The sequence below is a fragment of the Phaethon lepturus genome, unplaced genomic scaffold (genome assembly GCF_000687285.1).
Source record: "Phaethon lepturus isolate BGI_N335 unplaced genomic scaffold, ASM68728v1 scaffold10370, whole genome shotgun sequence".
In the NCBI taxonomy this organism is placed as follows: domain Eukaryota; kingdom Metazoa; phylum Chordata; class Aves; order Phaethontiformes; family Phaethontidae; genus Phaethon; species Phaethon lepturus.
Genome location: NW_010509832.1, coordinates 40,922 through 67,195, shown reverse-complemented (window position 1 = coordinate 67,195; position 26,274 = coordinate 40,922). Strand labels below are relative to the sequence as shown.

Sequence of the window (26,274 nt, the reverse complement as noted above, 5' to 3'; positions counted from 1 at the left end):
CCAATTGATATTATTATCCATTTCCTTCCTTCCTTCCCTATTAGAAGGCAGAAAAGCAGAGCTGAGACAGGGCAGTACTTCTGAGGTTTTCTATAAACAGTTCTAATGAGTAAGGAAATACCTCAAGAAAACAATGGGATTTTGGAGAATTGAAAGTAATACCTTTTGGTCAGTTGGGGGCCACTTTTTCACTCCCGCATATCAGTTCTGCAACTGAGCAGTGATGCACAGTTTGTGAAGCCTGTGCCAAATGCCCAAGGAAAGAGGCAAGAGTTCTGCCTGCAGTTATTTACGTAGTAGGTAATGCGAGGTTTCAGAACACTCCAGTCCCTCTGAGCTGAAACGTATCATTTCTGACTTGCCGAAATAATCCAAAGAAGTCCTTAGAGACTGCAAAGGATGGTGAGACAAGGAAGAAGCACTAGTTTTAGAGCACACCAGCATGACTCACACGATACTGGCATTTGAATATCATCTTCCTATATGGTAACTTGTGAGGTAGTAGAAGCTGAAAAAGATTTCCCAGAAAAACTAAAAAGGACTGCTAGATATTCAAAGGGCCCTTCCTGCACATCTGTGAAAGGGCAAAGAGACTGGCAGAAAATGGAGCTGCAAATGAGAGTGGAAACATCTTTGATTTTGGTGTCAGGGCTTTTCCACTTCATAGACAAGTGGCAAAAAACCAGACAGCCTTCAGAACTCATTCTTAATTTCCATCACAGAGGCAGAAAATTATTCTTCAAACATGAGGTCAATATCTCAAACATGCCAGCAAAGGACAAATTAGGGGGGGGAGAAGGAAAGAAAGAAAAATAAAACATAAGTTGAATCTTTTGGGACAAAGGCAGAAAACCTCTTGGCTGGACTGATGCAGTGGAGGATTCCCACGTGGAAGAAAGTAATACTTGCAAAAGTCACTGATTAGTTAATTAATGACATGCAACTGAAACCCATTTGCATTTTTCTTTAAATATTGCAGAAATATTTTGCTTTGATTTCAGAATAATTCTGTCAATTTTTAGGTTCTACAGAAGCTAAAATGATGCTTTACAATGGATGCTAGCTTCAGTCTTACCTTAGGAAAAACTGCTACCTCATAAAAATGTATAAATCACAGCATATATTACTAACACTCTGTGAGTATGATGAAGGGATTGCAAAACGTTTCATTTCTCGTGATTTGTACAGTGTGTCTACTCACAAAAAAATTAGAGTAACCCTTCTGAATAGCTAGAGACAAGACTCTGTATTCACAAAGAGATGCAACAAGGGACTGAAAAAAAATAAGGGAAAATTGCTAAACTTCTAGGCAAAAGCTGCTGTTTAAAAAAAAATCTGGTTTTAGAAATTATTTTCTTTCAAGTAATGCATTAACAGGCTCCCTCTTTCCAAAAGAACTGTACCTGTGAATATTGCCTTTAACCCATTCCCTCTTTCGGTGTTCCTCACTTTCAGTTCTTAATATCTGTATTGATAGGACTCAAGGTCAGAACAGTACTAAATAAAATTTGAGACTGAAAATGTCTTAGGAGTTGAACGTTTGGATTATCTTTGCCTGCCCAACAAATTTTATTGACCTTTCAGTCTATGACTTTGCTTATAACATTTCATACCTCAACACTTCTTCCTTTAATCCTTTTTACCATAACTTGTGTTTTGTGGGTATTTTTAAGTACGTTTGCCTTTGAGGAAAGGACTATTACTTGTCTAGATTTCCGTGACCTACAAATGAACATCATCAAGTTGTAGGCTTAAACTGATGTCCAATGTAGATTTGCAACAGGAATCTTTTCATAAGGAAGAACTTTGCAACAGGAATCTTTTCACAGGGTAGAACTAGGCATGGCAACTTTGCATTAAAGAAGTAAATTTGGTATATAGCAGCTATTTTTAAGAAAATCAGTGAACTGCATAGCCCTGAATACTGATGATTCCTTGTAACCTGTGTTGGCTGTAAATGCTAACTGTTTTCATCAAAATGTCCAAGTATCCCAAAAGATTAGTGTTTAGCTGCCCTACAAAAAATACAGAGAAAGTATGAAAAGAATTGTGATGCGAGATCAAAACAATAATTACTAATACAAAAAATTAGCTTGACCCAAGAAAATGTCATCCTATTTCCATTACCAGCTCATTTGCCCCCTGAGATCTGTATGCATTTTTAGGAAAAGGTGTACATACCACTTATTGCTATTTTAATGACAGATTAGATACAGCAGGTATCTGAGTTAGCAATAAGAAACATGCTGAGACAGCTGCAGATTTCTCCTAGTGACAGATTAGCCAAAGGCATGGAAAGAGATACCATAGCAACAGAGGCTGTCACAATCACTCTTTTCCATGGGTAATATTTTGCTACAGCCTGTGCACTTACTTATATTGTAATCACATCCTTTTTATGAACCACAAGATATTCCTAGTCACTGTGTATATGTGTATTATGCCTACAAATCTTTAACTGAAATTAAGGTAGAAGGTGAGGAGTCTACAGACAGAGGCTCTGAAGTGAGGCAGAGGGATAGAGCAGTTTTACACTGAGCTTATCTCTTAATTTATTCTTAACTGCCATATGTCTGGCCTATCAGAAACATCGTAGAATAACCTATACGCTGTTTATATGATTAATTTCTGCTTTTTCTAATTACTTGTCATTACTACTGCTGTGTTTGAAAAGTCTGGAGGAGGAAGAGGAATGAAGACGTGAGGGAAGAGGCTACCACAACAGCAACACTTCTTTCCAACTTTAGCAGAAAAAACAGGAATACTTGTTCTATTTCTTTCCCCTCTGCTGCTGCTTAAAGAGCCTATGTACCTGTTGCTCATGTGGAGAAGCCCAGATCAACAACTAAAAGTAGTTGCATTGCTAACACCAATGTCAGGCTCAATTACAAGAAAAATGCCTTTTTTTTTTCTCATATTCAGGGACACAATTTAGCTCTCTTGTATCATGTTGTCTTACTCAAACAATGGTCATGACAGCAAGTGGTAGCAGCAGAGTCACCGCTAATGCTGCCTCCTGATACTGGGAATCTCAGTAGCCCACCGCAAAGCATGACTATGTAAAGGTACCTAACGGAGGTCCTTTCATTCCTGGTGCTGAAAGGGTTATGAACAGCATATTTTACAAATTGAAGCATAAATAAAATTACTACCTCTCCTTTCAGAAGCTGTAATTAATTTAGAAACAATCCAGCATCTGCAAATGAGAAAGAGGAGATAGGGTAAAAGCGTAAGCAGTATTTATAGATAGCAACAGAACTGCCTCGATTCAGAGTAGCAGAATGCACATACTGAACACCATTTGGCTTCACGTGCAGCCAGTTGGCATGTTTGGATGGTACGCTTTCTCCTCTTCCAAGAATGTTATTCAGTTTTTAGTTTCTTTTAAACTCTGGATGCCATAATGTAAAATTAGATTAAATGGAATATTACAAATATCTTACTTCAGGCTCCCTCCAATATTGTTTTGGAATGTAGATAAACACTCTCGGTATGGATTTCTCTCCATCCTGGCAATATTTCTGTTCATTTCACACTAGTCGTCTATCTCTGGTATTGATTTGGAAAGCAGATTTGGATTTGGAATGTAGATAAATTTACTCGATATGGATTTATTTTTGGCCCTGTAATATTTCTCTTTTATTTCTCTCTGTCCTTGTAATATTTATTTTATTTTTTTTCAGTACTCTATTTCTAATATTGGTTTGGCATATAGTTACATAGTAATATATTAGATATTGATTTCTTTCTGTTCTGCAGTGTGCTTTTCCCCTCATATTAAAAATAATAGCCAGTTTTCAGTGACAATTGCAGTTTCTTCTGCCTCTCATGAAAGTGTGGGTGTCCAGCTATTCCAGAAGTTGAATGCTCATTTCCAAAAGATGGCCCTTTATGACCTGTCTGAAAATAATACTTTCACTTGTTTATAGGAAACTGTTGTTCACTTTCACCTTCTAGAGATTTTCAGGGGTTAATAATCAATACCTGCTATGCATAACACCTGATATTTTTGGTTAATTTGTATTATTATTAGTAGTAGTAGTAGTAGTACTATACCAACAGGTCAATTCTAAAAGGACATGCACTGGTTGCCAATTTTTGCTGAATAATAGATAGCGGATATGTTTCTCATCATAGTATGATTCACTGATTTAGCTCATAGCTGTGTATCTTCAGAACATGAGCATTTTTGAAACTTCTCTTATATTATATTGCATTTGACAGTGGTCAAAGTCCAAAGCTTCCCAATCTGACAAAGAATGAAGAGGCTTTTTTGATCACCTTCCTACTAAAGACCACATCAAAGAGAGTAAAGTCTCCAAGCCAGCATCTTACTATTCAACATTAAGTACCTAAATGTTAGGCACTAAGTTAGTCATCATATCTTTCCTTTAGAGTTATGAGGGAGACATAGGCACCTCCAGAAGATAATTCGTCTGACTTACCTTAGGACAAAATGAATTGTCCTCTGGAACCGAACAATTCTCTCCAATACGAGAACGATAGCCTAGAGTTTAGGCTAGTCATCTCACTCTAGAGAGTCCTAACCCAAGTGAAGTCCAGTAAATTCCACTTCACATATTTAACCAGAACTTACTATTCAGCATTAAATTATGCCTTATTCAACAAGCAGTTCTACCAAATAAAACTAAAAGCTTAAAGAAAAAGTACTATTTCAGAGGAAAAATATCAATGCATATTTATCTACATCTTCATAAAATATCAGCCCAGGGACACTTCCCACTCCCAGGCGCAAGTCCACACTTCTTCAGTCATGTTGCAGCTCCAGGATCTCAAGATGAGACCAGTCCAGGTCCAGGGTGGATGCCTGGGGAACCGGGACCCCAGCAGGCACTGCAGCATGCACTTTCACACAGGTTACATGCAGCTTCTGGTGCTCTTGTTTAAAGTCAGCCTCTATTATAAAGATAACGGACAATGTACCGTTCTTAAAAACACAAGTAAAGCCTGGCATCTGGATCGGCCCTTGAAAAACCCCTGTCCAGAGACCTCTAGTGTGGAATACACCCCAGAACTGAGAGGAATATGAAATTGTTTCTCCTCAGCTCTTATCTGACTGCAAAATGTTGTTTTCCAGTCTTTGTAATGGGTTCCTTTGTTTCGTACAAACTCATAGCATTTTTTTTAATGTCATTGTCAATTTCATAGATAATACTGCTATATTTTGGAGTTTTCAGCTGATGGGCAAAACTCCCCTATTTTAAATAGACTTTTCCTTTATTTTGTAAAAAGGAAATGAAACACAACTGAGAGAGCTTTTGAATGAAAGTAATTATATCAGAAAAAGGTGGTAAGAAGAAAAAATATTCCAAAAGTAAAAGAAAAATTCTTTGGACATTCCCCTTTTTTTAACACTTTTATCATCATTTAAAGAGGGCAATGTGACAAGATTTTTGTGTTTATTTATCAAACCATGGAGGCTAGCCATATAGAAGAAAACTCAATCGCCTCCTTTCACAACAGTTTCTCAGTCTGGAGGAGAATGCCACAACGTGCCTGGAAAATCTCAGCTGTGCACATAATCATTTCATAAGTTTCCTAATGTATTCCTGAACACCCTCTTTTGTTGTGGTATAATGCTCAGGAATGCAAACACATATTTCTTTATATGAAGTTAAAAAAATTACAGGTTTAGCTAAATTGTCATTGCCTTTTCTCCCCTTCCTCTCGTGCAGGCTACATAGACCCAAAATAGTTAATTCTAAACCAGCACAAGTTAACTCAGTACTCAGCTTATTCATACACTTGCCCCCCGTATTCATTCCTTTTCCGTGGTTAATTCCTAATGTCAGCCCTCTCCCACTAATATGCAGACAAATTAGGAAAAACAGGTTAATCTTTCCATAATACCTGGTTTTGCATTCTGAAGGTAAATAATTTCCATGTGACTTTTCTTAACCTTTGAATTCCAAGTACCGTAACATTCATGCTATTTCTAATTCATTATTCATGTATTACCTTATTAGATCCCCATATCTGAACAAAATGCAAAACCTCAAGTAGACCACATTTTTTAAAATCAATTCATTTTCTCCCATTATTGACTTGGTCTTTTTGCTTAGTGACTGATACCACAAGTATCAAGAAGTTGGTATCATAATTTTTTACAATAGTGTGATTAAATATGCTAACAGAGGTGGACAAGCAAAATACCTCCTTCCTCCACTGGTTTTATCTCTAACATAATGCTTAACTATTAACAGCTGGAGATGTGGAAACGTAGATGCTGCTTTTGAACTTGGTATCCTGTAGAAAAGAAGGTAGTACCTCAGTGGTTAACTGGGTTACTTCTTCTGCACATGAAGCAGGCAAACTTACAGAAAATGTTTGGAGGTGAATATAGACTTTAGACCTCTCAGGAAAGCCTTCACAAGGCTTTTCTACAATACATTTAAATCACTCAAGCTATTCAGTTCTCTCTGTTTCTTTATGCCTTTACATTATACATTATAATCACATATGGGTTATTTCATTTGACAATCAGAAACTTATTATTCGTGACTTCTTAATACTGACTGTTTGTACAGTTATTTTTATTTTTCTCAAAAAAGGGGGTTTGAAACCACAAAGCACTTCAGAATTTTTCCTTTTATTTGTAGACTTTGGGGAGCAGAAAGAGGAGTTACAAAAATATAGTAGTCATTACCTATTAGGGAAAAATACTTGCTTTTCAATAATAAGCTACTCTCAACACAAAGAATCACTCACATTTCCACTAGCAATGTATATTTTTCTGGGCATCAGAATGACGTCTGTTAAAATCTCAGCCTCCTGCATCTGGAAAGACAGAGACCTTCATTCACCTGCCACCTGGTTTCAATGATTCAGACCAACTTTCACTCAGAAATTTGAATTCAAGTTTGCTGTTGTCCCAAAACAGCCTTGCAGCTGTGTGGGAAATGAAGGAAGAAGGGGGTAACATACAGTATCTGGACAAACAAGAAGGCAGAACAAATAGCGGGGTATTTAAGGGGATTAGTATTTTCTTTTCCGTGGCGGTAGGTCTGCAAGCAGGTTATGGTAGCCATTGTACCGAATCAGTGCATATGACGGCAAATAGAGAACAGGACTGGCTTTTTCATAGCATTTCTAAAGAGGTATGAAATGAGTCCTGAGGATTGCCACCACCCATGGATGACAAGAAAAGTCCAAATCCTGCAAAGAGCCCAACCTATGAGTCTGCAATAAAAGCATAAGCCCTTGAGGACAAAGAGCCTTGGGCTTCTGTAGATTCCTAACAGCGGACAGAATTTCATAACCTTGACCAACGCAGAAAAACCTATCTTCTGACAAAATGTTAGGAAGAAATCTCCTCAAGGCGATTCTAATTGCTACCTCCCCCTTTTGTGACCTCCTTTTCTCCTACAGAAGTGTAATCCTGACCCACATTTTCACTTACTGCTTGTTAAACACTCAGAATAAATATAAAATGGCATGCATTCTTTAACACTAATATTGCCATGTAGTAGTAGCCAGGACAAAATTCAACAGACACACACACACATAATTCTTTTTCTGTTTCTATTACTATTATTAAATTCTACCTAGTTTCTTTTGGTAATATTATACACGCACACACATTTTACATGCATATAATCAGATTTGCATTGGCATGTACAAAATTAAGTGTGGGCAGCATTCAAGCAAATTTAACTTCAGAAGAAACACATTTGAAAGAGGATTCAGGATTGGAATTGTATATCAAACTTTTAGGAAGTATTCTTCGTTCATAGAATGTCAAAACGTTTTAAAGACATACATGCAGAAACTGAGACATGTAGAGCTCTCTGTGGAACCGAAGGAATGTAATACAGTCAGTGCACACTGCATTTCACTACAACCAAGGTGCACCGGAAATTTAGTGCCTGTGCAAGGAAGGTTTCAATCAAACGACATGGACACACAAACATCTGCATAAACACCACACTAGCAAATTATGGCCTGACACTACAAACAATTACTAAATACTTACAAGCAAAACTAGTCATCAGTATGTGTGGTGAGGTGTAGGGGTAAATGTGTTTATGCCTATACACATGCATGTGTGTCTTCAGAGTGCATTATAGTCTGTTCTATGTTGATGAAGAACTGTGTTGATCCTATAGAGGAATAATGCTGTGGTTTTAGGAAGTTTGAGTGTTCAACACTGATCTGAAGAACTTGTTATTCTCTTTCTCTTAGCCACTAAAAAGCAGAGATGACAACACATTTACTTTGTTTTCAGGCATTGTATATGATGAATGTTAGATATATTTCTGTTGATGCAATTTTAAACCAATAATATAAAAAGTGTCAAATGGAGAAAAGGAACTCGCTGAAACTCAGTCAAAATTTTTTAGTAAATCCCAGTCATACAAGATGGAAAGAAGCAGAAGATTGTACTGTAATGACACATCAAATGCTTACCGTACTCAACAGTTTCGATGTAGAAACATAGTAATTCCACATTATTGATAAAAATGCACTTGTTTGCTATCCTGTGAATGAAGAGCTTAGCAGTGTGTATAGATTTGTGCAACTGGTTTCAGAGAGAAATACACACCAGATTATAATACATGTGATCATTACTGGTAGTTGAAAAAGGGGTCAACTCTACTATCTCCACTGCTTACCTGAGAATGTCTGGCACACTGCTTATCATGTTCAAGCAATGCCAAAGCATGTTGAGAAAAGTGTGTAGGACCAAGAATTCCAATCGCAATATGATTCTCTTCCCACACTTCTTTAGTCTTCTCAACTCTTGTCTTCTATATGCACCCAATTTCATGTGCACTTTTTTTTTTTAACCTGTTGGTAATATGTCAAGTTGGTATCATACCTACCCTAGTTGTTTTCACTTTATTCCCAGAGGAACAGCTCCATCCCTTACGATCTGGAAGAACTTTACATTCCTCCCCTTCAAGACATGGTTGCATGTGGCACCACCATTTCTGCTCCACTATTGAAGCTACAAAAGAGAAAAATGAACATATTTGCACGCTGTTGGAATGGACACTTTAATATGTCATTGTGTTGCAACATTTATTTTCCAGGAAAACTTCACTTTAGAAACATATTGACTGACAGCTAGTCTGTGATTTTCAGCCAGCTCAGAACCTTCATAAGAAATTAGGTCTCAATCTGCACAAGGTGCTACGTGCTTGAAAGCCAATCTCTTTACTGTGTTTCCTGCAGTTCAGGAACTAATTTCACAGCATTTTTTCCAACCATCATTTTTTCTTGCTCAACCAGATTTCAAAGTTTTAAGTAGAATCTATTCTTTTGAGTTAGTATATTTTGCCTGATCTACTATATAGTCTAGCATACCCTGATTTAATTTATTCCCCAGTGATGACATATTTAAAGCTTCTCTTGACAGCCAACAACATATCAACAGTAAAGAGATCATGTAAAGGGCGAATCCATCCTGCTCCTCTTTCAGAGAAAGAGATGTGTAAATCGGCTAGTATTTTCCCAAGTAAAACATATGAGCCTGTGCCAGAACCGTTAAGTAAAACATTGATATTGCAGTGTGAATAGGAAAAATAGTATTGATCTAAAATGACTTAAAAACAGCCAGAACTGTGTTCTGTTTGTTTGCTTGTTTGCTCCTGTATGATAAAAATAAATATATAAATAAAATGTAAGACTGCAGCACATGAAATTGATATGCCCATGTAGGTTTTGCATAAACACTTTTAATTAAGTGAACTTCATACAACTCCGAGGGCACTCTGTTAGTCAGATCAAATTTAGCTTCTCAAGAGCTCTCGTCCACTGGCGTCTGATAATTTTGCTTAGCATTTCCATGGAGTAATAGCAAATAGTTCATTTGTCCCATCTTCCTCCCATCCAGCTTGGTCATGGCCTTCAAAATGCAGAAACTTTTCTGCTCTTATTTTAAATAGTTAACTGTAATGGAGTGGTTCTCGTTAATGACATTAAGCCAGCAAAAGCCCCTCGGAACACGCCACAAAAGGAAGCAATAAAGTAGTCGCACCATCAACACAAGAAGGAGCTGCCCGGGTGGTACCTGCTACCTGCCCAGGGAAGCAGGAGCACTTCACCGTCTGTGATCTTTCTTCTATCTTGTTCTTATTGCAACATCTGTGGAGTGCCACCACTTCACAGGTCCCAGTTTTAACATGGTGAGCTGTGAAAATAAGATGAGCAATTTGATAACATTGCAAGGTAGCATCATACCTTTTTTTTTTTTTAATTAGAAATGCATCATACTTGGCTCTGTAAGGCAATCTGCCACGCATGAAACTAGAATTACAATGGTACTAACACTAGAATGGAAAGTTGATTTCTTTTCCAAATGTAGTGTAACTATCTCACGCAGAAAACACTGGCTAAAGAAGAACAATTGAAGAAGGCTGCAGATGAGACTGTTCCAGTGGTGCAGGAAGCAGAAACGTTATAAAACTAACCTAGCAACTATATTAATTTCTGGACTCCCATAAACAGCTGTGTATCTCTACCAAGACTTTTTTTTTCTTTTCTCTAAGGGATAAACCTTGAAATGTCAGTGTATCAATGTTAAAATACCCATACATGCATATGTTTTCAGATTCTGTGTCTCCAGACCTTATGTCCAGGACAGATGCAGTTTTTTATATGATATCCCAAAACTTTCCTACAGATGGATCGCTGGCAGGATACAGGGACAGCCCTCAAACAAAAACCAGAAGTAAAATCTACTAAGGAATCACATTTTAAATCCTTCTGCCTGGCACTGCAAAGAAGGTCTTTTGGAGACATGGAGAATCAAAGCTTTTTCAAAGATGGGGGGCAACAGGACAATCTTCATTACCCTGTACCTAGTACCCATTACCCCCACCATGCTGTTCTAACACCAGAATCATGCTACAGAAGTCCTGTGAGAGGACCAATTTGGTAAGAGGGGAACTGCAAAACTACTCTTCCTGATTCAGCAGCCAATTACCAAAGGACCTGGAGTTCAGAAAAAATCATTTTAACAGAACTTTCCGTGGTTACTGATACAAGACCAGGTATTTCTGGGGGCAGTTTAATTCCATCAGAAAAAAAAGAGAAAGAAATCTCAATTTTTAGCTCATATTAACCTACAACTTTGTACAGGGAGGAAAAGAATTTTGCAAAGCAATACGTCTTTTAATGGTAGCCCTGCATCCCCCTATTTCTTCTGCTGTTTAACTCTTTGTATGCTTTATGCAAAGCCTGGGTACTAAGCACTTCAGCTACCTTTTATATCCCTAATTGCAAACAATAAACAAGAGCTTCCACAAGGAAAAGGCCCTACTTCTTTCAGGAGGCTTTCAGGAGCCCAACATTGATCCCTGGATCCACTCAGCAGTTATTACACAGTATCAGCTCCCAAAAAGGCTGAGGAAGGAAAACAAACTTGATATAGGCTATGAACCCCAAGAATGTGCCTACAGGCAAAAGCCACAGGCAGCAATTAGATGTCAACAAAACATAAACTACTAAACATTTCTTTCAGGCAATTATGCATATTTCAGTAGAACAAAGTCCACTGAACAGTCTGTGATTTTTGTCCTCACTCACTGCATCATATTATGTCAGGTTAGTTTATACTCTGTCACATCAATGCTGTACTACAGCTGACGATGCAAGCAATTAACCCATGATCCATCATATTGTGATATGTTGAAATATTACACATAAATCAGAAATCTAGGAGAAAAAAAAATCTTTCTGCATAAAAATGCTTTCCTTTCTTGTTTAACTATTTATTATTTTTAATTCAATAGAGGATGAGGAAAGCAATTCATACTATCTGCCTGAACTTTGCAGTCTCTGATATTTTCATTGCTTTGATGATGAGCAAATATTTTTACAGCTACCAGCACAGCCTGCTGTAAAAATTACTTTTAATTATTTTCCAAATGATTTCACTGGTATATATTATATGTCAATAAAACAATTTAAATAACTACATTCTTTTTTCTCAATAAAACTGTTATATGCTTTTTTACTTGTGATTATGGTAGAAAATTATCCTAAGACATATTTCAAATGTATAACATATACAGTAGAACAAACACATCCTGCTTTTGTAAGTCCACATTAATTTTTATTTTGAGAGGCAATTGCACACCTTATACCCACACATGCTTATTTGTATTCTTATGTGTATCACTGATCCTGAAATTTTGTCTCCTCACTCCTATTAAATAGCTTGACACAGCTTTACCAGGTCTACAGAAATGCCATAATATACCTGCTAAGAGAAAATAAAGTACTATGTGCATCAATAGCCATCTGGAATGTAAGCCAGTTCAAACAGCTGTTGTAAAATGCTGTGAGAGAAATGTTCATACTGAAACAAAACTTTTGAAAGACTTGGTTTGTGGTATTTAAGGAAAGAAAATCAGGCATTTTAAGACTTTTATGGGAAAAGAGTGTAATTAAACGAAACGGTCAATTAAATTCATGTACAATACTGAAAACCATTTCAAAGGGTGAAATATGTGAAAAATGGGAAAGAACAAAAAATAATCACATACTATTGATAGTATTTTGAGAATCTTTAATGAAGTTGCTTTGTCATTTTCTAGGTATAAAACCAAAACAACCTAGAAAAGTATACAAAGATATTTCAAACACTAAAAATCTAGGCCAACCAACTATCCTCTAGTTTCTATTTGCCATCTAGAGTATGCAATGAATATTCCTTGAAATGTAGGGATTTCAGCTCCTTGTGCTATCAAATAATTAAATTCCAGTGCAGTAAGTACAGTATCTGTCACACCCATGTGAAAAGAAAGCCTCTATAAACTAGATAAAGGATTTGCAACAACCTAATACAAATTAACCTCATTAAGCCACTGAACCATTCCACGGAAGGAGGATAGTGCTTTAGGAGATTCGCATTTTGGGTTTGTTTCTTTTTCTCCTAGCACAGACTTCAAAGTACGCTGCTTGCTTTGCAGAAAACGTTTGAGGAACTGAATGTCATTTCTGGAATCCTACAGAAATTCATTATTCAAAACCACTGCAAACACTCAGTCCTGCATTCTCTGCTAATGCAAGTAATCCTTCCCGAAATCAATGTGAAGAAGGACTGAAGAAAGCGACTTACATATATCTATGTGTATAGACTGTGAAGTTTTCCTGATGACTATGCATAAAATAATATACGTATGTGTTACGTTCCAGAAGATGTAAGACCGTATTATGAGAGTGCAACTTGGCAAACAGACATAACCATATCTTACGCATTAATGGTATATTATGTAATTAACCTGTTATTTTTATAGCATTTTCCTTGCAGTGAAATCATCAATAGCTATCTTATAAATCAGTATGATATTGGGACACCAAAAATTTAAGTGTTCACAATTGAGCTTCTGGAAAAAAATAAAGCTAAGTAATTATTGCTCTTCATTTTACATAAAATTGAATGCGCTTAAAGAGTATGTTTAAACATACACAGCAAAGACCTTTAAATATATATAAATTCTACCTGTTCTTGTTCCTTCATGACAAATTTAAATTTCTTTCCTTCAGGTGGATGAAATTTCTGTCATATTTGCACAGTGCGTCTGTCACTAAGTTATAGCCCTTACTTCGTTACTTTTGTGGGAAGTTTGTTCCAAGCGAGAGGGCAAGTTACTCTTCAAGATTATTATTTTGCAACTCACACATATAAATATAACATATTTAGTGCAGTGTTATAGACAAACCTAGCATTAAATCAAGGAAAGTCTTCTGAATTTCACTGTTCGTTATGATCGCCATTTCCTGACCTTGCCACTTAAACATTCACGTCCAAAACTGGCACCTATCTGCTTGACTATTTGAATCTTTTCTTTCCTGAAAGTTGCACGGGTCATGCATTAACACGTACACTGGCCATTAACAAAGAGAAAGAAACCATGTTGCCATGGACTAGATGAAATAAAGTCACAGGCTGTTTCTGTCCTCAGGTTCCCCATCGTTGCAGTAGCCACCGTACAAACAATGAAAAAAAAACCCATCAAAAAGGGTCTATTATATGCTCTCTGCAAAGACGCTGGCACAACTGGGTGATACAGCTACACCCATCTAATGACTAACAGCTACCAGAAGAAAAAGAGGATCCCTTGTTCCTTTTCCCACACCTTCATCCCTTGCTTGTACGAACACTGTCATTTGATGGTTACGGCAGTAAACCAGGGATTTAGACCAGCAGAAAAATACTCCCTTTTTTGTAGGGTTACTTCTCTACCAGCTTAGCTCCTGCGGAGACTAGTGAGGAGCACTTTCAGCCATAGGGAGGCCATGAGCAGTCAGCCATGGACATGTGATCACCTCCTTCCGCGGAAACCAGTTCCTCTACCAGCTTACAAGCACTGCAGCTCTGCGCTCTTACATGGAACAAATGTATCTTACCTTATTCCATTCTAGGTAATTCCTCTGAGGTCAGAGGGACTACCCAAAGTGTGCAAAGCTTTGTTTGCCTGTGTCTGTGTGTTTTTTAAAGCTCTTCACAAAAACAAAGCTTTAGTTGAAACAAGAAGCAACAGAGCAGCAACAAGGAGAGGAATGGAAAATATGTTTAGCCATGAGCTTCAATACAAATCACATCTAATGCTGTACAAACACTGGCCTTTTTGTCATCTTGGGTATAATCAGGAAGATGTCCCATATGAAATACTGTAGTGACCCAGTCTTTCCAAGGAGGCACATAAGTAGTCTTTATTCATGTAAACCATATGCACGTCAGTAATGCATTAAGGTCTATAATGGAACTATTTTTTTTTTCAATAATCTGCAAGGGAAAACAAACAATATTTCAGCAGATTATCAACCTGAGTCATCTGTTTCCCTGAGTAATTAATCACTACTCTATAGCATAATATTCAAACAACTGCCTGAGTGGGGGTTATTGGTATTAGAAAAATAAACAAAATTAGTTATTATAATGTACCATTTTCCGTATTAGGCTCTAAATCAGTGTCCTACTCCTAAGTGAACAGGAAAAAAGTGGGTTTTCTTATTAACATGGTCTATTTGCTTTGTTCATACTGATTGACATGGAAAACAAATGTAGGTTATCTTCCTGCTACACTTCAGCAATTTCAATATGTCATATCAGTCTCAATTTGTCAGAGAGATTTGTAGATAGGAAGGATACAAATAAACTTGCAAAATCTCACACACACAAAACATACAAGTGCACACACACACAGTGTTGTTACATTATTTTCAATACTTTAATAAGAGTTAGTAGCTGCCACATCTAAGCAATCAAAATCTCATGCAACCACAACTAAGACAGGATTTCCATCTAAGCTTTCACTATTTAAACATCAGACAAAGATAGATGAAAAGAAATACACTGTCCCGTTCCTTCATTCAATTAATTTCAATTTTTTCCAATATTGTCTGTTACATCCACCTAACAGCTGGTAGGGAAAAACTTGAATTTAGTTTATTCATACTCTGGCATCAATGGTGGTGATATTGCTGCGATTTGTGTGATCTAAGAACATAAGCAATGTTAAGCTTTTTGTTAAAGATAAGATCTTTGATTTGACCAGTCATTAGTGTAACTGGGAAAAAAGCAGACATGACTTTGGGAATACAAGCTTCAGATTGCTCGTGTGAACACGAAACAAAGCGTACCTTCCCATCAGCTCCACGGGCCAGAGGGAGAACTGTCAGCACAAACATCAGGAAAAGCAGAGGCGTCTCCCACACCAGTCATAATCTCATGACCTCTGGCATGCAGCAAGCCACTGACTCCCGAAGCAGCAGTGGCACATAGGCATTGACAGGAACCTTACCGAACATGACCTTTAAAGATCAGATTCAAATCCCCTTGAAAACAATGGGGTTGGTTTGATCAGTAATTTTGGATCAGAATTTCAATGACAGAGATAAAATTTTGCATTTTCAATAAAAGTGACATCTGGATTTGCAGCCGAGAGTCAGAAAATATTCTGATTATTTCATATGTAGCACCTATTACAGTCATTAAGCAAAGGATGACATATAGTCTAGATATGTGACTAAAAAGTATGATGACATAAGATTCTTAAATCATGTTTTAAACCATCATTATAGTTGTCATGTGTTTGTCATTGAACAGTTCATTCACTAAAAGTACAGTATCCAAGCAGTGTTACTATTTTTGAAATCTAGTCAAATTTTGTTACGCATTGAACATAAAAGTAGGCATCCTCAGAGGGAGGAAAAGAAAATTGTTTTCACGTTTTTAAAATTTTATTTTTAACAATATTTTCTATTACTATGACAAACTTAAAGGATTTTTTAAATTGTAAAAATTCTTAAAACAAAGCAAAATATAAATTTTATTTGGAAAAAAAAGTTGGTATTTTTCTTCTTTTTTTTTTCCTTTTTGGCCAGTGAACTGAAAAATCAATTACAGACACAGCAGTAATTCCTGTGTCCTCAGTGGTGACAATGAAGCATGCTACAGTTGTGGTGCATCTTAGGAAAGGCACTCATGCTGCTTTATTTTCCAGTTGACACATGGGGTAGCACTACAGAATCATTAGCAGGAAAAAAAGATAATTTTGTGCTGTCTCATTCTACACTATCATTACATTTCGCATGGCTACTTAAAACTTATTTAGCTATCTATTCCATTGATGTCATGCACATTTAAAGCATTCATGTAATTCAAGAGTAGTATACAACTAAAAACAAATACCAAATTTTACTTTTACAGGGAGACTTTTCTGTAGCAAGAAATTTTTCTCTGACCCTCTTGATGAGCCCTTTCCCAAATACCTAGAACTGAGGATGTGCTAAAAAACCCTCACCTTAGCATGGCCCTTGGTTAAACTCAAAGACCCTGGCGGTCCAGAGGAGCCTCAGGATGCTAATGAGCATCCACAAAGCACCCTGACCTGGTGCTCCCAGCACCATCCACGGGGAGCGATCAGCCCCTGGGCCTCATGGGAAACCCACCGAGATGAGTCAACACAAGAAACTGTCCCCCCCGAAAGCCTTGCAGACTAAATGGAGTTATTGCATACAGGGGTCTAGACCTCGTTATCAGATGAAGGGGGAACAGCATTTTGAGACTGTGTAAAATTTGCCATCAGACATTTTGTGGAAAAGTGTGAGACTCATCATGGGGTGCTTAGGGGAAGGACCGGGGCAGGGAATGGGAGGGGATCAGGGCGGACTGGGGAGGAACAACACGAGTCAATAAAGGGGACAAGATAAGAGGAGCCAGTGAAGTATAAACAGCAACTGATCAGTACACTTGCCTGGCTGAGCCTTGCGTTCAAACACTGCAAGCTATCTTACATTCTCATTAAATCCCATTTCAATCGTTTTTGTCGGTGAACTATCTTCTCTGAGCCTGTATGTGTGACTTCTAAGGAAATTCAAGCCAGGCTAGTTATAGATTAAGAGATCTGATTACATACAACTGGCATGGGATCACAAACCTCATGGGCTCCTCATGGGCTCATGAATCCAAGTGAAAGCAACTGGCAATATGGGGGCACTTTGGACCAGCTACCAGTCAGGCAGAGTGTCTAAGACCAGCTGCTGGAGTGATCCATTTTGTGTATTTGCATGTAGATGTATCTCCCTCCACTAGCAGACTTCAATCCTAATCAGCCAGGGAAGAGGAAGAGGACTGGGCTGTCCGTTGTATGATTGCTGCATGCTTTAACATGGGTGCCAGGAAAAGCATTTTGTTTTATCCCTATTGATCTGTGTGGCTGGCTCTGTATGTGCTGTACGTATATGAGTCTCTATGTCTAATATGTCCATCCATACGTGTCTAGGGAGCATAGCCGCTCAGCCGTGCCATTAGCAGAACCTGGGGATAAGGAACCACTGCAGTTTCACATCTACTCAGCTACTATATTCACCAACCTCTAACAGATGTGAGCATTAGAAACCTTTTGGAAAGCAAATATAAGCAAGGAAGACAGAGGCAGCATTTGGCAAAATCACACTTCACACTCAACCTGTGCTTCTAAGTAATGTACACAGACTGTCAAGATAATTCTCTCATATGAGGCAGTTTACCTGCTAGATCAGCAGATCAATAGCTGTTGAGAGGCACATGCCAAAACACTTCAGTGAGTCAAGCAGAAGAGTTGCACTGTTTGATCAGAAAAGCCCATCCCATGCCAGAGGCCATGCAGACCTCTATCTTGCTTGATTTGGGTAGTGCTGTGATGTGGACAACTCCTTCCCATGCAAATATCTCCTAAACCCCTACAAACATACCCTATTGACAGAGCTTTGAGGTCTTACTGCATTCACATTTCCATGCCTTGCACCTCAGCAATAGCTGTTAAAAGTCACTTGGTCACCTTGGGAACTGAAAAAGTCCAGCTAGACAGAGCACACACTACACTGTACTTACACCAGTGGGGAATCAGTTTAGCTTAAAAGTACAGCATTGCTTTTCATTTCTCTTTTACTCTGACGTCTCTTGGATCTTGGGACAGGTTCTCAGGTGAATTGTTAAAAAACAGAGCTGACTGATTGCTTGGACGGCTTATTTTTGCAGTGCCACCTGTAGGCAACGCATACATAAAAGATCCTGCTAACTGCAGCCCCTCACGGGCTTCTTGGATTCAATGTGCTGTTTTCTCTCCCGAGAGAACCATTTTAAAATAACAAGAGTAATTCTTGATAAGTGTTTATTCTGCAGATGTTAGCCCAGCTCCTCTCATCAGGCTGCCTCTACCATGCAATTAACCCGATTAGTCCACTTGGGTGAAGGATGGTAAGCAGAGTTCACATGACAACACTGTGCTGACAGCATCTCTGGTAGCCTTTAAAAGCCAAGCTAATGAATGGTTTGCCACAGTCACATTGCCAAGCATACTTTTCTGCACAGCGCCAAAGAAAAATCTCATCCATCAGCTTGTCTGCCAGCCACCAGTTATAGCCATCTGTGTGGGAAGACTTTTTCCCTTTTGGAAAAACATCAAGGAAGACTACAATGTAAGCATTCCCCTGAGAAAAGCTCACTAATGACCCTGTGAGATCAAGCCTCAGATATTCCCATAGCAAAACCTGTGCGCCGAAATGGATTGAAGGACTGAGTTATCTCCACTAAGAGAGAAAAAGACTTACTGGAATTACACAGCAATCTGGCACAGTCCCAGCTGGTCACACAATCTTTACAAACACAAAACCACAGATGGAGCACTTCATGTAGGATCTCTTGGACCCAGAGAGCTTGAAGACATCTGACTTCATCCTCCTGGCTTTACCGAGGCTAATTTTATTCAATCAGTCTTTTGTCAGGAGTGAGCCAGTCATACTCAAACAGGCTCATCTTCTCTCTCACCAAAGTCAGAGCCTTTGTACGGCAATGGCTACAAATGACACCTTCATGCCAAACTTTTAGCCAAGGGCACAGGAACTCAAAACACAACTAATTTTCAGGCAGCCTTAAGGATAATTTCCTCTTCTTTCTTCATATGACCCACTCTCAGCCTAGAGTGCTGCCTTCCCTGGGTCCCGCTTTCAATTTTGAAATCAGATGATAGCTAGATTCACGAAACCACTGAGGGTTCGGAGACAAGATCACAAGCCACGACCATTCAGGATCCTGTGGCTCTTTATATGTTCACCTGCTGTAAGAGGAGGAGAAGAGGCTTCCGCACGTCCGCCCAGTGCTCGCGAGACGCTCAGCTCCCCGGCACAGCCAGCCCGCCAGGCTCCACCGCAGCCGCCCCGTTTGCGAAGCAGCGGAGCGGAGGAGAGGATGCTGACGGCAGCAAAGGCTGCGTGTTTCCCCATGGGCCAGAAATGGAGCCGCTTTGCTTATTATTGCAGGCAAGACACTTCCCAGTTCGGGCCGACCCCATCCACGAGACGAGCCTGTGTAGAGCTGGCAGAGGAACACCCAGGGCAAGGCGCAGTTTATAAATACTACAAGAAATCAAAAGCCCCAGTATCTCTGAGGTTGTTATCAAACATGTTAAGCAAACGACATATTAAAGTGTGCAGACATTTTGTAAATTAACAGGCTGAGGTTTGAGATTACTAATTATATGATTTTACAGAGAAAAAAGACCAATCCAGCTCTCAGGCACTCAAAAGAACATTTGGCACAAAGACTTTTTATTCTCTCCTACTCTCTCTGTGGGCCTTCTGCCAAATATCTCGACTCAGCAAGAAGCAGCAGCACATGTCTCAGAGCAGCCTTCAGCATCTGACAGAATACAAAAAAACCCAGATTTTTTCTTCAGTGTCAGGGCTTCAGAAGCCTGTAGTTTACACAGTTTATTGGGAATACGTGTCCCCTGTTTCCTCAGATGACTCTCATTATTAATTTTCTTCTCTTTCCAGCTGACCCACATGGTCTCAGGGCACACTGTACCAGATGACAAATTAACATGTTCTCAGGGATACATCAAGAAAAAAAAGTAAGTTTTTTTTCTACCCTCACATATTTGAATGACCCTCTGGCACACAACCCTCACCTGAAGTAATGTCTTAAGAAAAGTGCTGTGTACGGGAGTCTCTATGAAATAGGATTAGTGTAACAAGGTGGAGAGGTAAATTCAATAGCCCTTTTGAACAGCCTGCTTTCAGGCTTTTCATGCTTATTAGAAAATAGCTCAATCACCTCCGTGGACTTTAGATACCTCTATGGAGACAGAAGCCTAGGGAAGGACAACCATGGTTTCCCCAAAGAAGGATGCAGCTGGGTCCCTGTGCTCTATTTCCATCTCAACACACATCTTAGCTGCTTATATGTGATCTTGCTTTCCAAATTAAGGTATTTATTTATTTAGGTGCAGAAACTTACTTAGGTAATAGATCTCAGTAATAAGATATTTAAGCACCTGAATGTCACAATGGATTCCATTATCAAAGTATTTATGTTTTATTCCAGTTTTCTTTTTTAAAAATTATGCTTAGCATACCTTATTCACTCCATGCTAAGATTCTTCAACATTAGAAAAGCAACAGCCCCCCAAATTTGAGGCCACACCTCGAATCCTGTGTTCAGTTTTGGGCCCCTCACTACAAGAAGGACGCTGAGGTGCTGGAGCGTGTCCAGAGAAGGGCAACGAAGCTGGTGAGGGGTCTGGAGCACAAGTCTTATGAGGAGCGGCTGAGGGAACTGGGGTTGTTCAGTCTGGAGAAGAGGAGGCTGAGAGGAGACCTTATCGCTCTCTACAACTACCTGAAAGGGGGTTGTGGTGACGAGGGTGTTGGCCTCTTCTCCCAAGTAACTAGTGATAGGACGAGAGGAAATGGCCTCAAGTTGTGCCGGGGAGGTTTAGATTGGATATTAGGAAAAATTTCTTCACTGAGAGGGTGGTCAGGCATTGGAACAGGCTGCCCAGGGAGGTGGTGGAGTCACCATCTCTGGAAGTATTCAAAAAACGTGTGGTGCTTCAGGACATGGTTTAGGGAACATGGTGGCACTGGATTAATGGTTGGACTTGATGATCTTGAAGGTCCTTTCCAACCTAGTGACTCTGTGATTCTGTGAAATTTATTTGGAAAGCCTTTAATAAATTCCACCGAAAATAGAGGAGTAAAGAGAAAGCAATGACTTTCAAAGTAAGCAGCACAAAGTTTTTTTTATAAGGATGAATATGAACATTGCTTGTTTAGTATCTGTATTGAAGAACTATTAAGCTGATCAAACCTAGAACACATGGTATAACAGAAACATTTTGGGACTTTAGTGATGACCTCATCAAACCACTCAGTGAGGTCAAGGTAGACTTCCAAAAATTCCAACTTCAAGATTCCCATTGTGCAGAATTTTTCCAAACATAATATTCAGAATATTGAGTCACTTTATAACCCTTTTCTATACAGAAAGGCAGTTATGTACACCTATGCACACATTCATCTCAAAAGGATATTTAAATAAAAATATACCATAAGATTCTGAAAATACTTTTTTATATTCATGTGTGTGTACATCCATCACATAAATACGTGATGAAATTTAACATACCTTATCTAAAGAAAACATTTAATTTTTTTAATTCCACATTTTAAAACTTCTCCGAGGTTTTTGCTTGTTCGCTTGCTTGCTTACTTGCTCGCTTGCTTGGCTGGTTGGCTCAGTTGTTTTTTATAGAGTTTTAATTCATGTGTCAAATTTGGGGGAGGGGGGAGGGCAGCGGTGTTTTGGGCTTGTTTTGGCTTTGGCCTTACCTATTTTCATGACTGGATAGAATAGTATCTCCATAGTAATTTAAAGTTTCTTTAATTCTGTAATGTTTTTTTATAACACATCACATTCCATTTTGCAGCTCTGTAACGCATTTTTACTTAGTCTGTCAAATAAAACAAATTACTAAATATACCTTGAAACATTCCTCCCACAAACCGCAGGCACATATATGCATACTCACCTTTCTGAAAACTATGTACCTGGTTTTTTCTTTTTCCTTTTCCACCCCTGCCCTCTAGGACTTCCCCACAGTGCTTCAGACTTCCCCACACATGTTAACAGAAACTCCATAGGATGTCCCTGCGCACAGTTAACCATCTGAAAGAAAGATCTTAATTTTAAGTTTCAGCTTGCTTCTGTAGAGCCCCAGGCAAGCTCTCTGAAGTGCGGAATGAGGGGAGGAACTTAAATCAGGCCTTTAGAAAAAAACTGCTAACAAGGCACATGTCGAGTCCTGTGAAATCCCCTCTTTTAGAGTGATCTCCCCTGCTACAGCCTTCCCTCTCCATTATTGATCCATATAAATAGCAAGCCTCTAAACCACGGGCATGATGAATCAATAAGTATCTAGACAGAGTCTATGAATTGAAACTGGATGGCCTGGGAAGAGGCTGGCTATTCTTCAAGACAGAGGAAAAGAAAGCACATTTCAACAAGCAAAGTAAAAGAGGAGAAACTGCCAGGAGAGCCATTCGGAGCTGTGCAATCAGGAATATTTTTGCTCAAGGATTCCCAGTAGATAATACTTTCAGATACCTCTTCTTGCTGAAAAGGTATCTTTTAAGACGCTCCTAGCAAAGTCCCTGGCACTTCTTTCTGAAGGAACTCTGGTTAATAGAAACTGTTGATAGGAAACATATATACCACTCTCATTGCTATCCAAAGTAAGAAGCTGCAAAAATATCACAGTTCCCAGAACTCCAGGAGTGTGCTTTGTAAAACCTGTCAGGTAATGAAAGCATCTGAAGTAATTCACACCTTCAAGAGAAAACTATTAAAAACCAAGATGGCGGGGGGGTGGAATCATAATTATTCAGGAACCTTTTCAGAGAACGAGGACATGGCTTCGTGCTTGGCATTCTACACTGTATCTCTATGGAAGCTCATACTTTTTACCCAGGGGTGCAAGAGGCCATGCCAGGCCAGCTCAGGATCCCTTTTCGTTACTGCCTACCCATGAAATAAGCCGGGCACCTTGTGTATGTAGACGGCTGCTGAGACACAAGTACAGAGAGCAGCAGAGCTTCCTGGGCAGCTCTTGGGCATGAGCTTTCCGGGACCATAAAAAGCACACCTGGAGCAGGATGTAAGTAAATCGTTAGAAAACTGATTTTACATTACTCTAGATAGGTCAAGCCTCCTGCATTGAACATGAGACTCACAGACCGGCCAAGCAGCCAAGCCTCCTACCATGGAGTGGGAGGAAGGTTATGATGCTGTGCTGCTGCTGAAAGGGGTGGTGAAGGGGCCACTGGTCAAGGCTTTCTACCCTCCACCAGCTCCAGCTCCCACAGCTCCTCCTCCGCCGTGTTACCCAACACCCAGATCCATCCTTCCCCCACAAGAACTGGAGCAATGCTCCCACAGCTGCCGGGAATGAGACACCCTCCAAGGTGTCATGTTGGTGGAGAGACTGCTTGTGCCAAAGGGAGAGTCTAAAGAGGCGTTGACGGTTCTCGCATCTTTTTCACCACTGTGAAAGGGTGAGGGGGGGAAAGGAGAGGGGTAGGCCCTCAGGGAGCAATTAAATAAAAAAAAAAAAAGGTCAAATTTTAATTCAAATGTTGCTAATAGGAACTTGTAAGGAAGCAATTTAATATATAGGCAAATGACCACCTGCAAATAAAATTATAACATCCATATACTGTCTGTATACGTTTTTATAACTAGAATATGCTGGTTTTGTCTGTGGTAGAGTTAATTTTCTTCATAGTAGCTAGTATGGGGCTATGTTTTGTATTTGTGCTGAAAGCAGGTTGATAATATAGAGATTTTTCGTTACTGCTGAGCAGGGCTTACACAGAGTCAAGGTCTTTTCTGCTTCTCACACCACCCCACCAGCGAGTAGGCTGGGGGTGCACAAGAAGCTGGGAGGGGGCACAGCAGAGACAGCTGACCCCAGCTGACCAAAGGGATATTCCATAACATACAACGTCATGCTCAGCATATAAAGCTGGAGGAAGAAGAAGGAAGGGTGGGAGATTCGGAGTGATGGCATTTGTCTTCCCAAGTAACCGTTACACATGTTGGAGCCCTGCTTCCCTGAAGATGGCTTGCCAGTGGGAGGTCATGAATTAATTCCTTATTTTGCTTTGCTTGCGTGCGCAGCTTTTTCTTTACCTATTAAACTGTCTTTGTCTCAACGCATGAGTTTTCTTGCGTTTATCCTTCTGATTCTCTCCCCCATCCCAGCGGGGGGGGAGTGAGCAAGTGGCTGCGTGGTGCTTAGCTGCCGGCTGGGGTCAAACCACGACATACGTATTCTTTGATCCTTTTTCCTACTTTAACGTAGGATTTTCCTCCCAGAGGCCAACATTAGAACCTCAAAACATCAACCCTCAGATCATTCTGAAGAGTGGATTTTAGTTAAATAACTGAAAGATCAGCAGATTGAGAAGCAGTTTTTTTCTGTGGGCTAGTTTGCATATACTCTTTCAAAGTCCCAAGTGTGAAGCTGAATGCCATGTACAATACACAGTAGTGCAGTGTATTTGTCTTCACTGCTTAACAACATGTCAAACATGACAACAGATGAGTGGCCATTTATAAATATCCATAGGGCTGTGCCTCTTTTCAAGGTTAGATGAAATTGCTATCAGGAAATAACCAACTACTCGCAATTCCTTAGGAGTATCTACACTGACTCATGACAAATATTTTAACTGCTTTAATTCTAAAATGCACACCAGAAAAAACAGATGAGTGTTCAAATGACTGTCCAGGTCCACGGCACCGCTATTTTGTGAAGGGCACCAAGCATAATCTTCTTTAGTGTGTGGAAGACTGTCACAAAACAAGAATTGCCTTCCCTTTTGAGTCACCACCTTAAAAGCAGAACAGCAAGGGGATACACTGTAGGATTTGACAAAACGCTATTCGTGAGATTCCTTGTCTGATCGCATGCACAAATCTAGTGGGAGTTTTATCTTCACAGGGCTCACAATTCAGGGAAATCTTGAGAATAATCCTAGAGCATATCCTCCAGGTGCAGCTGCAGTTAGCAGAGCATTGTAAAACAAAATAAAAAGCTGGGGAAATCAGAAACTGAAGATGCAGCAGAGCGAGCCAGTCTTTCCTGACTTCACTGGTGCAGCAGTCTTGCTTTAACACCTAATTCTTTACATGAAAGTGCTGCATTGCCTAGGAGTTACCTTACAGCTGGGCACCTATACTTTCTAAGGAGCAAGACCCACAATAAAAAAGCAAGTATGGATACCGTGTATTTCCTTTTGTTTCACACACAGCTACTCTGATATTTGCAGTTTGTGACTGCTCTTCACTTGGATTTTTACTTTAAAACATATGCTGCACAATACAGACGCTATCTGATTATTTCCGATTCTCTGTCTCACCTCTTCAAGGGAGTGACATGTTCATCCACATCTCCTTTCCTGTACAGTCATTTCTAGATTCTAGCAACAGACATATTACATTAATATGTTGTCAGCTGAATGAAGAGAAACCAGATTTCAGCAGTGCATGCATGGTTCAGAGCCCCAAAAACAATGTACAGCAGTGTCTGAATGTGCAAACTGGAGACAGTTGCTGGAGTTTTGTCCCTGCTTATTTTCTTCAAGTATTATACATATGCATACATACATACATGCATACATATAACAGTCAAGAACATATAAGAAAGTGTCTCCAAGTAGAAGGATCCAAAACTTTAACACAGCAATGTATCTTCACATTTTTATTCACTTTCTGAATCTTTATGCCATCATTTATTATTATAACAATAAAGAAAGTGGGGTTTGCACTGTTCTCTACAAAAGCAAAGACACATGTCACCGTACATTAGATGTCTACAGATTTGGCTTCTAATCCAAGCTGGACACCCCTGTATAATCAGTGCACAGCTAGAGAAAGAAGCACCCCCAGGAGGCAATACTTGAATTTCAAGTGTG

General features: G+C 39.3%; 1 protein-coding gene across 1 annotated transcript in view; it reads right to left on the bottom strand.

The window, feature by feature from the left end:
* Window positions 1-26,274, bottom strand: part of FAM19A2 (family with sequence similarity 19 (chemokine (C-C motif)-like), member A2) — a 55,792-nt gene that overhangs the window by 13,594 nt on the left and 15,924 nt on the right. The window contains exons 2-3 of the mRNA XM_010287611.1: window positions 10,001-10,153; window positions 8,844-8,968 (exon numbers count right to left, since the gene is read on the bottom strand). Coding sequence (XP_010285913.1) covers window positions 8,844-8,968; window positions 10,001-10,153 — 278 coding nt within the window. The remainder of the gene's footprint in view (window positions 1-8,843; window positions 8,969-10,000; window positions 10,154-26,274) is intronic.